This window comes from Fundulus heteroclitus, unplaced genomic scaffold (genome assembly GCF_011125445.2).
Source record: "Fundulus heteroclitus isolate FHET01 unplaced genomic scaffold, MU-UCD_Fhet_4.1 scaffold_70, whole genome shotgun sequence".
In the NCBI taxonomy this organism is placed as follows: domain Eukaryota; kingdom Metazoa; phylum Chordata; class Actinopteri; order Cyprinodontiformes; family Fundulidae; genus Fundulus; species Fundulus heteroclitus.
In genome coordinates, this window is record NW_023397143.1 from 903698 (window position 1) to 919881 (window position 16184).

The 16184-nt window shown below is 42.1% G+C and overlaps 1 protein-coding gene across 1 annotated transcript; it reads left to right on the top strand.

The window, feature by feature from the left end:
- The first annotated feature begins 736 nt into the window (after nucleotides 1-736).
- rnf208 (ring finger protein 208) lies at nucleotides 737-13176 on the top strand. The gene is made up of 2 exons (XM_012876437.3): nucleotides 737-1412; nucleotides 11082-13176. The coding sequence occupies exon 2, from the start codon at nucleotides 12039-12041 to the stop codon at nucleotides 12813-12815; it is 777 nt and encodes a 258-aa protein (XP_012731891.1). The 5' UTR covers nucleotides 737-1412; nucleotides 11082-12038; the 3' UTR covers nucleotides 12816-13176.
- Nucleotides 13177-16184: the final 3008 nt, after the last annotated feature.

Sequence of the window (16184 nt, forward strand, 5' to 3'; positions counted from 1 at the left end):
CCGCATGCTACAGCCTGCAACATCTGAGCAACTTATACACCCAATTCATTACCTTTGCTGCTAAAACCCTGAACTCTGTAGCTCTTTGACGCCCAGTTTTCCAGTTGCTTGCGACATTATGCAACAGATGTTCATATCTTTTAATTCTGCCGTGTTTTTATAACGCTTTGATCTGAGGATTATTTCTTTGGTCGCTGTTAAAGCTTCTTGGGCAGACGCAAAACGTAACAAAATCCTCATTACGCAACATCCCTGCATGTTTGGATCTGTGGGAAGAGCTGAGGATGCTGAGAGGAAGTCTGTGAGACATTTGGCAATTTCAGGCTTTCAGAAAGATAAATACAACAAATGAAAGGTTTGTCTACTGTCTGCGATGGAGATGCTGGGTCTGTTTTGCCAAGGCATCCGAATTGATACAAACCCCACGCTTAAAAGTAATCTTATGCCTCCCCTATCACAGCCTCACAAGCTCCCTGTGTGTCTGGCTGGCGCTGCCTTGCCATATGCCTGCACATAAAGTATGATTCATTGCTTTTGGTTTCTTTTTTGCATCTCAGAAAGGGCTTGTGTGTGTATGCATTTGTGTGTTTAGATGGGGGTGGGGAGTACTATCCTGATTGGCTGAAGTATTTTCTCTGGCAACGAGCAAACGTGATCCCGCCTGCAGAGGCACTGCAGTGAGTGCTGCAGTGAGAGAAAAAGAGAGAGAGAGAGAGAGAGAGAGAGAGAGAGGCGGGCAGGAGGGGGGAGGCGGGCAGGCAGAATCAACTACATGAATAAGGACGGAGCCAGAAGCACAGAGGAGACAGAGCACTATGTGTGCGTGTGCATGTATGTATGTGTGAGAACACTGCGCATGTGTGAGTGAGCGGACGGCGGAGGAGAAAGAGCAGTAATGAACGCCAGCTGAGGGATGACAGCAGGGGAGAGAGAGAGAAGGAGAAGATAGAGGCTCACCTGAAGACGAGAAGAGGAAGAAGGTAATAAGAAAGAAAGGAGGACATAGTAGGGGCACATATGACAGATACAAGAAGCTTGGGTGCCTGCAATGAATAGGATCAATAATGTGTGAATAGAAGCAGACGCACACACGGATGGAGAAGAGGGACGACAGACGCTCGGCTACGACTCAAAGGGGAAAGACTGGAAGAGCGAAGCGGAACGACGCCAGATAAGCAGTGATGCTGCGGTCGATGAGAGCGGACTGATGTGTCCACTTTGCAACAGCTTCCTCCATCTTAACATCTCCTCCATGTTGTTGACGTTTCGAGAATAGAGACGAGCAGGAGAGAGGGCAGAGAGCATCCTCCTCCACGCCAGCGACAAAGAAGACAAAGCAGCTTGTCATGAAATACAGAGAGCTTGACGAGGAAGAAAAAGACCGGAATATTACGGCCCCGTGAAGCAGACAGGTGAGGACAAGGCGAAGATTTACATCTCTTTCATGGTGAAGATTCATCTCATCATCCCTGTTTTCGTGCTACCTTCCTTTCTCTACAAGCATGGGAAAGAAGGAGGCAGTGTTCTGCTTTGTTTTGCTAGAGCCGGGGTTTTTGCACAGACGTTGCATCATGTGGATTTGTGTCGAAAGGCATGCCTTCCCACACTGATGTCTGAATGAAGACCATAACCATAACGCCCACAGAGCCACAGCGTCTTGTCGGCAAAGATCAAAACCCTATCGGGTGGAAACATGAGTGAGATATCGTATTGAGGGTTTTCTGCGAGCTTCAGGGACATTTTCGAGACAATGCATAGGCAGAGAGCAGAGTTGGGGGAGCAACGGTCTTTTCTGTAGTTGTCAGCACCCACGGATGCATCTCCATAATGGCCATGCATCGGGCGATGCAGCGAGAGCGCCCTGTGCACCACGCTGCGATTGCATAACTGCTGCTTCATCCAAACTGCACCCCTCCCAGTCGTTGCAAAGCCGTGTGCGCGGCCGCTTTCATCTCGTGAAGACCCAAGCAGTTTGCTTCCGTAATGGCTCGTAAATGTCGTCTCCCTTAAAAACCGTGCGGAGGCATCCTTAATTATTGGCCGCCATCGATCAAGCCGCCGCTCTTACCGGAGAGGCCGGCCACTTTCCCCCTCATAAATCCTCAATGAGGTCCGTGTCAGGAAGAGGGATGTGTATTGCTCATGCTTTTTATTTTAGAGCAGCATGTGCAGCTCTGCCATGTTGGTGTGTGGCGGCTACACAGGCGAGAACAAAGAGCAATTGGCCGTAATGAATTGCGAGGCAAAATGGCCGATGTCTGCTGCCGTGAGTGACAGCAGACTGTATTGTTTAAATCAACACCTTGACAGGATTAAAAAACGCAAACACTGGATGGCATTGTCCACGGAGATTGGGGAAACAAGGGGAGGGGGCAGGATAAAACGGGAAGCTGCGGAAGGCAGTACAGTTTTAGCGTAACGTAAGTCCTGTTCATCATTGAAATTTAGCAAATATCCAATGAGGAGAAAACATGATTGGGGATTTGTCCAGCTAGGGTTCTGACATGTTACGTAATCCCGATATGCAGCATTATATCCCACATGGGTCAGAGATGTGTTGACATGTTTCTTCTTCGCCAGAAAAAGCGTTTGAGTATGAATTCAAATCGCTACATAGCTGACATACTTGACATACTGCTGGCATGTTGCATCGGGGCATCGCATGCCCACACCCTCCGCTCCGTCTGGGATGCCGTTAGGAGGAAAAACACAGGTCTCTGTGGATGGCAGAGCGACGGGGGAGACGTACTCGTACGCGCTCCCATCGATGACTCATTCAGAACATGGCTCCCCATCCGGGGGTCCGATCCCCACAGGTGGACTCTTTGCTGTGTGATGGTGTTGAGCTGTGAATGTGAATGAATGTGCGCGAAGGGAACATGTGAGGTGTGTTTTATCTAGAAGACGCATTCAAGAATGCCCATTTATCGTCTACCATCAGCCTTTTATCAGATCGCTTGTCTCCTTTAGAAATGTAGAAGGGTGGTGCTCCGTACACGACGAACTTGACTGAGGGTAAGAATGTCCTGGGATGGATTTGTGTGTGTGTGTGTGTGAAAGCAGCTCTGTGTGTTTTTAATTGTGTGAGGAATCCGCAGCTGAGAGTGACTCCTCTGACATCGCTGTGGTCAGTTCCTCCTCCGTCTTGATGGGGTCAAATGCCTGATGTGATTTCATTAGTGATAATTCCTCCTGTTGGAAGATGACCCACGACGACGTGGACGCAGGAAAACTGTGGAGAGCTTCAGGGTTTGACACTGTGTTGATAGGATGGTGGGGTGGAGATGAGCTCCTTACATAATCTGAGCGGTCTCCGTCGATTAGGAGGAAGCTGCACCAAAGCTGGCCCATCAGCGGGCTGCCTCCATCGGCCATCCGTCCTTTTCATATCACTGTCAACAAATTATTGGGAAATTTTAGCTGCTTTGTCTCTCTCAGACTCAAAAGCCGCTCCACCTGTGTAGGTACTTTATTTTAAACCTTAGGCATAACCAAAATAGTTTAATTTTGCAAACAGTATTTATTTGTCCACTTAACATATTTGAAATGCTCAATTCTTTTTTTATCTTATTTGACCTCAACCTCAGGTTATATTCTTTTAAAATGCTCATAATCGCAAAGAAAATTGAGATTTGCTGCAAAATTGTTTGATGGCCTGATGTTGAGTTTTGAAAAAATTGGATATTTCTCAATCACAGACAGAGCCATGTCTAACTGCATAGACAGCACTCTTCAGTGTTGACGTTGCAACTGAGGGAAGAAGCCTTAGAGTTAGCTAATTCCAGTATAGCTGAGGTCTTTGAAAATCTAATCAGGAGGCCCAGAAATGTAATAAGCTATATAAGAGGAAGTTCAGTTGTTTATGACGTATAGCAGATAAAAAGAACTCCAAATGGAGAGAAGAAAGTTGCCTTGTTTCATAATTTTGAGCTTTTAATCTTTGCTTGAAATGAAACCTGCTGGATTTGGAAATGTTGGAAGTCTTTATTTTTATTATTAAGCCTTTATTTGAACCGGGAAAGTCACCATTGAGGTTAGTCATTTCTTTTTCAACCTGGCAAAAATAAAAACAAATAAAAATAAAGTCTTTATGTATAGTTCAGAATTTACAAAGGAATATAAAGTAAGACTGCTGTTTCAGTGCGCTAATTTAAAAAAATAAAAATTTCTTAATCATTTTGTTTTCTTTGTTTTAAAAATTCTTTTCTGTTCTTTTAACTTTTAATACAAATATATATTTTTTTTATGTTAATGGTCCGAAACTGCTAATATTGGCAGGTCAAAAGTTATAGAAACCTGCACCAAATTGGCCATACAATTTGCATCAGTGCAGCTCATTCCCAATTCTTAATTTGGCTCAAATTCTTTGGTGTTTTTCTTTCTGAACTTCCTTATATACTGCAACAACATTAAAAGCCCAATCTGAAATTGACTAAATCCTCCTAATGCCTAAAAGGTATGGCACTAACAGTAAACCTTGGATTCTGGGTACATTTTTCTTGGGCTTTCTGTCTTCATGGGGTGGAGCCTCTCTGGACTGAATTTGGTCCTGAATTTCCTGTGAGTACTCTGATTGATAATCTTTATGGTTAGAAAAAAAACTATCTAGGGCCTATGGCTCTCGGCTTTGTTTGTAAATCTGACCCTGCGCTTTTCTTGTCTTGTCGGAGGATATGTTTTTTCCATCTTAAAGGTGGGAGTTGTGTGCCAAAATAACACCCATGTCACTTAGCGCATGAAAATTGGCCTCTAATTTAAGCCGTCATCTGGTTTTGGAGCAGATCTTATTACAACAAAATGGAAATTCAGACATGAAACAAAGCTTTTGATCTAAATGAGATATTTACCAAACTTAAAATGTATGCAATGTCACATAACTCTATATCTGTAATTAAAGTTTAAAATTTGAAATCAAGCATTCTGATTGAAAATGAAGCCAACCTCATAAAGGAACTTACCTGACTTCATTATCAAAATTATGTTTATCATTAAGTTTCATAAAAAAACTTCCAGTGAGTTTTTCTTTGTTTGGCTCCAATTAGCAGATAAAATGCTAAAACAATCTGATTTTGTTGCCATTCATGAAATTTAGTGAAATGTGTAACTAAAAATGCCAACTTTTTTTGCTCTGTAAGCATCTTGTACTTTGATTGACTTTGTTTTGAGCTTGGTAAAAATAAAAATAAAAATAAAAACGGATAAAAGTTAGAAGACATACTTTGATGAGCAAATGAGGATAATAAGGCTAGCACTTAATTTTCTGTTAATGTACTGCCCTAAAAAGGGGAAAATCAGGGGTCAGACACATTTTTTTCCTCTCCTCAGGCATTTATTTACTTACTTGATCAAACGTAGGTACATACAGAATAGTGAATAAATCCGTAAACTCTGGTACAGCAGTCTTCTGGACTGTCACGGTACACAAATATGCCATAATAACAAATAGCAGATACAAAATAAACCAACTAAAATACAGTTGCTCAATAGCACAACAAAAAACATCAGAACATACCAGCATTTCGTACCTGAGGTGCAAATAGTGTCTACAGCTACGATGCTTTATATATGCTACAACATTCACGCAAGCCGTAGCATCAGCAGCTGTGAGCTACCTGCTGGATGTGGTTGAACCTCAACAACAAAGTATGTTGATATAATTGATGACTAAATGTTTTCCCAAGCTATTTAACAGCAATTAAAGCATACCTAAAAGAGGGGATATTCAATAAATGAGCCACAGACACGTTCTTACCTCTGCTTAGGCATGTTTTGACTGAAGAAGAAATGTTGTGCTCTTTACTGTGGCTCACTAGCTCTAGAGTCGCCCTGCTAGTCGCTTTTGGTTATTACATCTACAGAAACAAATTAGACAACCTCTTATTTTAAAAACCCAAACTGTTGACAGACAAAATGATAAGAGCAGTGATCAAGTATGTCATGCATTCAATTACAGGAAAGGGTAACTGCACCTCTGGCCTCTAATGAACACTTTTCAGTTAAAAGAATAGGGGCCATCTTTTTTCTGCTTTAAGTTCCAGGGGATCATCTTATTTATTGGCTGTCCCACATGCCAGTGATTGTGACGTGCTCACCTAACGCCAATGTGCGTGCACGCTCCTTAGTAGTTTCCTCTAGATGCATATGCGTACTTCTAGCGTCCATGTATCCAGTTAGCTACTGGATTCACTGCAGTGACCATTCATTGTAGCTCCACTGCTCTCACCCTATACCTTGAAAATGGCTGAGAGTCGCAAGAAGCAAACTGTCTTACAAGTCTATGAGAAGAAGAGGAAGGACTCAGAAGAAAGAAATAAGACCAGAGTGGATTTGGGAGATTCTTTCACACGATCCCACTGAAGAGCGGAAGAGCAGGTAAGACGGTGTTGCGCAGGCGCACAGTTACTCAAATGGGACTTGGCCGTATCTTACCTACATTTCCAGAAAAATCATCCACTATACCTTTAATCTCTTTACCCTTAAAGCTACTGCTATTAACAAGGGATCCTTCAACACATTGTTTTCTTTTATGGTTGGTGCTCTTTGTATTTATTTGTTAAAATAAAACAAAATTTACACAAATAAGTTTGTACATATTATATTTGTGAAAGAAATTTGTATCCACCAGAACTGGAACACTGCAAAAACGGAACTAAAAATAAGTAAAATGTACCTAAAATGAGTGCATTTGTCCTTGATTTGAGCATGTAAATAAGATGGTTTGCCAATGGAATAAGATTGTTGCACCTAAAATAGGAACAACTCATCTCCATCTTATTTCAGGTGCAGGATGTCTAATTATCTTATTTTAGGGGTCAAAATACTCATTCCTTTGGCAGATCTTCTTATTTACCTGCTCAAATCAAGGACAAAAACACTAACTTTAAGAACATTTTACTCATTTTTAGATCCGCTTTTGCAGTGAAATGCAAGGTTTTGAGCAATATAAACATGACTGATGCATCTCTGGTGAACATGAGGTATTTTTATTTAAAATCATAGAAGTATACATGGAATTGTATTTCTAACAAATAACTCCACATACATGATAGTTTTCCTTAAGCCTAAACACATACAAGATGTTGGATCCTCAGAAAAGTCGTGTTAGATGCTTATTTATTCCACCCAGGCTCATGAAATGTGTATGAAAGCTTGCTCTGTGTGCCCTGCGCACTGTGTGTGCCAGAGGATGAGAGGGAAACAGGCTATTTTAGGGGAAGTGTTGCGGCACTGCGCTGCTGCTTTGGTGAGATAGCGATTGGTGAAATTCAGAGCGGAGCCTGCTGACAACGCTGCGTGCCCAAGTGAACAAATATGTCGACAGATTAGCGAAGAAAGGGAAGAAAAATTGAGAAACTGTCCAGTATGGCTTACTTCATCACCAACCACTTCCGTCTGTTGAGAAAGGGGTCACCTTTTCCATTCGGTGTGACTTTTAAGCTGGGGCTGGGGGGGACAGGAAACCACAGAGAAGTGCACAGCTAAACAAACCGTGTGGAAAAAAAAGCCAGAACCTGTGCTGGGTTTCATCTTCTGTCTTTCCCCCCCCCCCCTCTCTGTCTCTTTTCGTCAGCATGTAGGTTACCTCCTCTGCTCGATGCGTTTCTTTCTTCTTCTTTTTTTTCCTCTCAATAATGAATCATCACTGTCGACAACCGAGCACAGAATGAGAATCGTGTCATCCTCCCTCTTTCGCTATCCGCCAGCTATTGTTTTGGTCAAGTTAAAAATGTTCATCTGAACGTTCGTTCCTTTTTCACTTGCCCACTCGCAGTATGACACAAACCCTCCACACAGATTGTGACCTTCTCCCACGCCTGTTAGAAGGAAAAGCAAAGCAGTTTGCGTGAGATTGGCTTGGTGTTGACAACGAACAGGAAGAAACGCAAGTGTCGGACCACAACTGTGTTCCAGTCACCTGCTTTTCAACACAGTGTGGAAATTTACGTTTACTGCTCCCACAGACCTTATTATTTAGAATAATTTGTATAATACATGCGTGAGAATGTTTTGCTAACTGGATGTTCTTGAAAGATATATACAGTAAGTGGATTATTTGACATACACTTTCAAAATATGAAATATCAAATTAAATTACAAGCTGGTTTTCTTGTTTGTGGTCAAAAACCCTGTAACGCAGCCCATAAAGGGCTGAGGTGAGTGTTTTTCACTTCCAATGTAAGTAGATGTGGATTTTTGTTTTTCATCCTAATCCAAACTAAAAGTATTTGATAATGTGTTTGTTATATGCTCTGTTTCATCTATGTTTGAAACAATACATAGAACAACAGCTTAGATGTGCAGGGCATAAGCAGCCCCTCCTACTGTCTGTGCATTAGTTGCAGAATTGAAACGTGACAATAAAACGTTTCTCTTTGCTGCTGAATCTTTTATTATTCCCTCAACCAAATCAAACACCTATTCCTACCCACTTGTTTTGACCACAAAAGAGAAAGACTGGCTTGTATTCTAAATTAAGAATTTGTTTATTTAAAAAAGAATACATTGTTTCATTACGTTTTCTAAATCCAATTACCAAAAAATAAAACATAGGCCAAAACATATTTAAGGGAACATATCATGCAAAATCCACTTTTTAAACCTTAAATACAGTTTGTTGTGTACCTGGTGTCTCTAGGAGAGCAGAACATTTTATTCAGTCTCCCCAGGTACATTGTAGATATCTTTATATTTTGTTTGGTTTGTATTTTTTAAGCTGTTACTTTTTCTCTATTTCCTATTAAGTTTTTTGAACAATCACGTCACAGTATTTGCTGTGGAACTGCTTAACAAGGTCATGGACTTCCAGCTAACCAATTATTATATTTTGCTGCAGAAGAACGTGTCTTTTGTCTTCTTGTTTTAGTTTTGTTGACTGGGCAAGGAAATACATAAATTAATTACCCTATAAAACTATTTCAGATTAACCCTGGGGAGACTGTGATTAAAATCTTCAAATTAATGTAATGTGCTTGGTCAATAGAAAACCATGCCATCTGCAACGTGCCTCCCAGCGAACAGCAGCACGGTTATTATGTTCCATGTTGATGAGATGGCAGAGCAGAGGCCAAGATACAACAGGAAATGTGACAAAAGCTTTCAGTCCTGAATAAGCTGTGTTGGAAACCTATCCCTTCAGAAAAAGTAAAGACAGGGAATTTGATGCACCTGTAGTGGCTTGCAAATGTTTTTTAAATGTGTTTTATTGGGATTTTATGTGCTAAACTAACATAAAGTAGCCCATAATTGTCTAGTGGAAGGAAAGCAATAGAAAAAGGAATTAAAATGTTTGCAAGTAAGATAAATACCTTAAGCTTAGTCCAATTGGATGGAAAGGATATGTGAAGATAATTTTTAAATCTATGCAAAAAGTTAGATTCACCGTGTTTTTCGGGCAATAAGGCGCACCAGATTACAAGACGCACTGTAAATTAGCGCATCTATGTTCACACATAAGGCGCACCAGATAATAAGGTGCATTAAGCAAAGCAACACAGTCTGGTAAATCAAACTTTATTCAACTCAGTTGTCACAACAAATACCGGTACAGAAAAATATATTCACTTATTGTTTCATTCCTCTTCCACAAATCCATCAAATTCTTCATATTCAGTGTCTGAGTTGAACAGCTGTGCCATTTCGGCATCAAGCATGCCCCGATCCGTCTTGTCATTATCCGAGTCATTCTCATGGACATTACAGTCAGGCAGTCTCCTAGACTGCTCAGGGGTCCTGTTATGGGGCCAATCAGGTAGTGACACAGCGTACCGTAATGCTCCGAATATCCATTGAGCAGAGCGGACCAGCATCCCCACAGCATGATGCTGCCTTCACCATGAGGATTATCTGTTCAGGGTGATTAGATTTCTCGTACACCTTAGCAGGGTTCCTATTGTTTTCATCATAGAATTCAGCACTTCTCCAAACTAAACTTTCTAGATTTCGGTCTTTCGGTGTTTGAGTAAAAATTGTTTACTTTGAACCTTCTTGAAGAGTAGTTAGGCTTTATTATCTACAGGTTTGTTGAAGTATGGAACAGGGTTTCATAGGTTTTGCAGTTTCTGGACTAAAGTAGATCGACTCTATTTCAAAGTTTAAAATGCTTGGATTTAACAGTCAGTAATAGAGCATCCTTGACTAAATGCATATCCTGTAAAAAAAAAAAAATGTTTTGGTCTTTGGAACTTTTTTGGTGCCTTGTTTTGCCATATAATGCAGTTTATGAACCATGGGTGCAGTTGAAGATTTCTGGGTAGGGTAATGTCCCTATCGTCCCTAATCAAAAACTGGTTGGTGCAAAAATTTAAATCAAGGTGTGATTTGCCAAACTAGAAATAAACCATGTCAAATAAATTTAAAACCATGTGTAAACTACAACATTTATTCAAACCTTTGTCTTTGAGAATTGAAAGAAAATGGAAGAAGGAAAAAGGTCTAAAAAATTAAACACTATTCCATATTCAGTTTTCTTTTTCTCATTATCAAGACTTGGAAAATATAGAAAGGACATTTTATACTTTTCAAGACTGCATGGAACCCTGCATCTGACCAGGAAACCTTATTCCTCTAGTTTGTTGTCTTGAATTCATAGCCTGAGACTTGTATGACTTTCTCTCAACAATGGCTTTCTTCTTGCCTTTTTTTCCATAAATGCCAGATATGGAAAACCGCTGTCCTGTCAGCTGCTTAACCCACCTGAGCTGTGGATTTGTGCAGCTCCTCTACAGTTACTGTGGGCCTCTGAGCTGCGGGTCTAATTAATGCTCTATCAGCTTAGTTTCCTGGTAGGTTTGTTGTTGTGCCAAACTCTTTCCATTTTTACATGATGGTTTGAGCAGTGCTGTGAGTGAATAAAACCTTTGGACATTGTTTCAGTGACTCCTGAAAGTTACTGGCTAAGCTGAATTTTATTTAGAGGAACTGTAGGGAAAAGAGATGAATAATTTACAACTACTTAGTCAAAGAAAATCTAGATAAAATATACTGAAGTTTAGGATTGTGACATGCTATCTTGTTACAAGTTTGAGATTAAATTTTAAAAACATATACTCAAGCTAACATTGTCCTTCTTCCACTTTTCACAGGTAAATGGACCAGAGGAATCTGACACACTGAAAGAGGAGACAACACACCACAGAAGCATTTATGAAACGGCTCTAGATAGTTATGACGACTGTCTGGGAGTTTAAATAAAAAAGAAGCTCTTCACTCCCGCCGCTGAGGAATTCGAGGAGCCGTTGCTACAGCTCTCTAGAGCATTATAGAACACCTCCCCAAATAATCCTCCTCCCTTCTGCTTATCAAGAAACCAAGGAGAAGGGTCAAACAAGGTCTTCTGACCAAACTGAACCAACGACAGAGAGACAGGCGGAAGGGCATTCCTTCTAACACAGCCACAGCCAAAAACAGGAAATTCAATACTTGTTTGAGTGAGAAATAGTTTCCTTTTGCAAGTCACAGGAAAAAATCTTAGGAAATACTTCTGGACCTTAATGAACTGCCTGTAATCAACCATAACACACTGTGTGAATTTCAAAATCCCCAAGCTGTACTGTGTGTGTGTGTTAATCATATTGGTGCAGTGAGTGAAAACATATCTTAGTGCTGAAGTATTTAAAATTCCTGTGCACTTCCAAGAGCTGGAGGGCACCGACATAAATGCTGTTAAACAACAAAATAATTGACTGTATATAGTCAACCCTGATCAAGTTCTGTGAACTAGACTGTTAAATACTATACAAGTGAAGTTTTTTTTTTTTTTAAATATATATCTAACAATTATAGGTTTGCTGTTACAGACTTTGAGGTAAACATTGTGTTGGCTGAGCTCTTTCATTCATTGAGACTGAGGTTGACAGAAGCAACTACCAGGGGAGACCTTTGAAGGGAACATGGAGGCATCCATCCGTCCCCACGTCCCCTCTAATGGCTGACTTCAGAGAAGGAGATACATTTTCTTCCCCTTGTGCAGAACCAAGCCGGGGCGTCCAGCGCTGATTAGAGCTACAGCCCGTCTATCTCAGAACTCCAAAACCGTGCGAATGTCCTGTCTCAGGCGTCAGCCACTGGCCATCCCCATGGACACTGTCAAGATCATCCAGTCGGAAAAGTTTCCCAGGGAATGTCCTGTTCCCGTCACCCAACCTCGCTATGCGCCAGCTCCACGGGTGGCATGGGATGGCGGCGGTGAGGGCGAGATCATCGTCAACCAGGCCTGCAGTGACCTGACACTGGACATAGCACCATCTCCCAGACCGATGGTTTCCCCTCCGGCCCCACTGATGCGCAGGGAACACAGTTTCCTGGCGCAGCGCAAAACCAGTGCCAATGAAATCTGCTACCACCAGTTCCACTACAAGATGGAAGACGTTATAGTCAACCAGTACGTGCTACGCTCCTCCTCCACCTCTTCCTCCACGTCGTCGTCCTCCTCTTCGGGTCCTGTCATGCCTTGCGAGCCCCTGGAATGCCCCACCTGCGGTCACACATACAACTTCGCCGGGAAGCGTCCGCGGATTCTCTCCTGCCTGCACTCGGTGTGTGAGGAGTGCCTGCAAATCCTCTACGAGTCGTGTCCAAAGTACAAGTTCATCTCCTGCCCCACGTGTCGGCGTGAGACGGTGCTGTTCACTGACTATGGCCTCGCTGCTCTGGCCATCAACACCAGCATTCTGAGCCGCTTGCCCTCAGACCCCAACGGGCCCGTGCAGTGGGGCGGGGACGCTGACCGCAGCTGCTACCAGACTGTGCGTCAGTACTGCCAGTCAGCCTGCACCTGCCAGATCGCCAACCCGTTGTCGTCCTGTGGTATCATGTAGACAAGAGGGAGGAGGTGAGGACACCGCAGATAAGACTTAACGCTGCTCCCCACCAACACCACTCTTCTCATCTATAAGCTAAACCCTCTCTGCCAAGCCCCCTCTCTCACATGTACAGCAAATAAATCCCCTCATAGATGTTATCTCTCTATATTTAATAGCACAGGTGGATACTGTGTGGGACCTATGGATGCTGGTGGTCCAGTATGAAGTAAATAAATGTATTTTATGTATGGACTGGAAAACTATTCACCATCTCTCGTTTGGTTGGATGTGTTTGTCATGACATCTCTTTACATGGGAATGCCAGGGGAGGTATGTCCCCCAACCTAGGAGAATAAAGATTAAATAAATCAAACAAGCCCCTCTGAGTGGCCTTTGTGTCAGTGAAATTAAATTGCATTTTCAGCGCCTTTTTAAGGAAGTGTAAATCAAGATAATTCTGGTAAAGCTACCTAAAAAGGGTAATATTATAAGTCCATCCATTGTTCTTCACTGTTCTCAGATAAGGTTACTGAGATATAAGCTTTAGGAGGAAAACCCAGAAATCCCACTCCACCAGCAACGATTTGCAGCTCGTTCTGGGGAATCCCAAGGCATTCATAGTACAGATGAACAATATAGTCCCACCCAGAGAGATCTGGGTTTTCCCAAGGGTTTGTTTCCAATGGGATATGCCTGGAAAATCTACCTAATCTGTATAAGATGGAGGGTTACCCATCTGATACCTGAACTATTGCAACTAATGGCATGTAAGGTGAATCATGGGCCTGTTTTCCTAAATGATTTGTCTACAAAAGTCAAATCGAACTCATCACTTATTTGGGTATCAAATCGTTTTTGGTCAATTTCATTATACTGACTTGCTATACAATGCATCTGTTTGTCCCGACCTTGATGGCATTTTGTTATTTTGGTTTGATAAGGTGTCATAATCCATCCATGCAGCCATCTCCGACAGTTACTGGGCGAGGGGACAGGAAAAATAACCACACACACACACACACACACACACACACACACACACGCACACACACACACACACATACCAAAGGACAATTTAGAAGAACCTGTAAACGTCATGTTTTTGGAGCAGAAGTACCAGAGAGTACATGCCTACACAAGGAGAACAGTCAAACTCCATGTAGAAAGACCCCAGGCCAGGATTTAAACTCAGAACCTTCTTGCTCCATGGCAACAGTGCTATGTCTAATAATAGTTTTGAGATAATATAATATTTTCCTAACAAAAAATCCTACGTAAAAATTTTACACCAATGGTTAACTAAAATTAAGAAATAGTTTTTATACAGGTACAACATGGCAACGCAAGGGTACAGGATTGCCATATGAAGCAGGGAATCGACCAAGAGCTAGTAGTGGAGTTAGATGGGCTTTGATTTTGGAGTTAGATGGGCTTTGATTTTGGAGTTAGATGGGCTTTGATTTTGCTACACAAGATATGTTTTTCTTAAGGAACACTGTCTAAGAACATTTTTGTGTGTGTATCTCAATAGCTCCAAATCATGTGATAAATCTTGAGCTAGCTTCATTGCAGATCCTTACAATTTCAGTTGGCTGCTAATCAATAGCTTGTCAACAGGGACTCACAGTAAACCTAACATATGATCACATACGACCTTTGATTATTCAATCAAAATCCATTTTGGGTGTAGGCTTCCAAAGTTTAGAGTGTAACTCAGGTCAAAATCAACATTTTTATTTTGCTGACAAAAGTGTATAAACTGGGCCCAAGGGTCCAACTTTAATGTTACTGTGCATTTTTTTTTCAATTCTTGTGGCTTTGATTAGGTCTGCCATATTTATCTTAAATGTCATGATTTAGGGTTTTTGTTTGTTTATTTTGGACTTTTCTTGGATCAGCCTTGACCTCTCAGCCAATATCCAATCAGCTCAGTCTCCTTCCCGCCAACACTTTGCTGTTAATTAGATCCACCTGCTGCACTAATTAGTAAACTCTGTTCACCTGTCTACATATACCTACTTCAGCCAACTCATGCCTGCCAGAACGTCTCTTCTCATCTCGGCTCATCCAGTGTGATGTGCCCTGACTCTACCAGTTCATGTGTGCTCAGCCAGCTGGACTCTTCGGTTAAAAGTTGCCTGTGTCTGCATGCTGCAGTCCTGCCTGTTTTTCCGCGAGCTCCAGCTGCTTGCGCTGCCTGTTCTGGTGGTTCCCTGGTCCACATCACCTGTTCTGTTCACTGCCTGCATCTTCTGGTCTCCTGCTCATCCCTGCCTGCCTACACCTTCAGCCATTACTCATCTGCCCAGTCTGGTTCTGCTTGCCTGCCTCACCTACCATTACTCATCTTCACAGTAAACCTTTTAAAAATATGTAACTCTGTGTCCTGCTGAATACCAGCAGTAACCATTACATTAAAACCATCTTAGCTACCCTCTGAGAGTTAAAGGTTGGCTATTTCGATTGAATTCTCCTATTGGTTCAAACGGTACACGCTTTTGTCACCATAGCCCTGGTTTGAGTATAAAAGCATCTCGGTCAGACACCCGCCACATCGCCTCCATGGCAAGTCAGACTCAGGAGTTGGAATCACAAGCATTGGGGGCATTGATTGATAGTATTCAGCATTTTTACTGCTTTGAACATTAGCCCATGTCAGCAAAGATCCTGCCAACATCACTGCACCTATTCTGTCCTCCACTAACGCCGTAGCGCCTGCCTTAAGCATCGCTGAGTCAGCACCTTGAGCCAATGGCTCCAACTGCTAAGGCTCAGCAACCCTAAGCTGCACAAACCTCCAGTGACGAGGGGCCTAAAAAAATCCTCCACCTCAAAAGACAGTTCTGTGGCAAAAGCACCAGATGTCACTTTGTCACTCCATGTTTCAACATGTCCCTTTCCCTCGTCCGAACCATAGGCCCAAGCCATGCTTAGCCCTTACTGCTTAAACCACACTTTGCTGTGGATAGATATATATACTGCTCATAAAAATAAAGGGAACAATTAAACAACACAATGTAACACCAAGTGTTCCCTGTATTTTTTCAGCAGTATATATAAATATGTACATATATATCACCAGCCGCCACTGCTGCTAATAATATTTGTCATGGTGTATTCCAGGGATAACACCAGTGTGTTAAGTGGGCCAGTATGCAATTTTACCTCTCAGCATACCGGGACTTTTTTTCTGGCGTGCAGCACGAACCGGAACTTCTACCTGCATCGCCAACGTCTCTGTAAACCTGTGATTAACTGGTTGATTTAAAAAATGGCCTCATGAAGCCCATTGCCTTGGCGCACAACGCTTGTCATACTTTCAAGTGGAGGTAGCCACTTCACATGAGAGGAAAAGCAGAGGAAAATTATCACAGCTGTAATGTT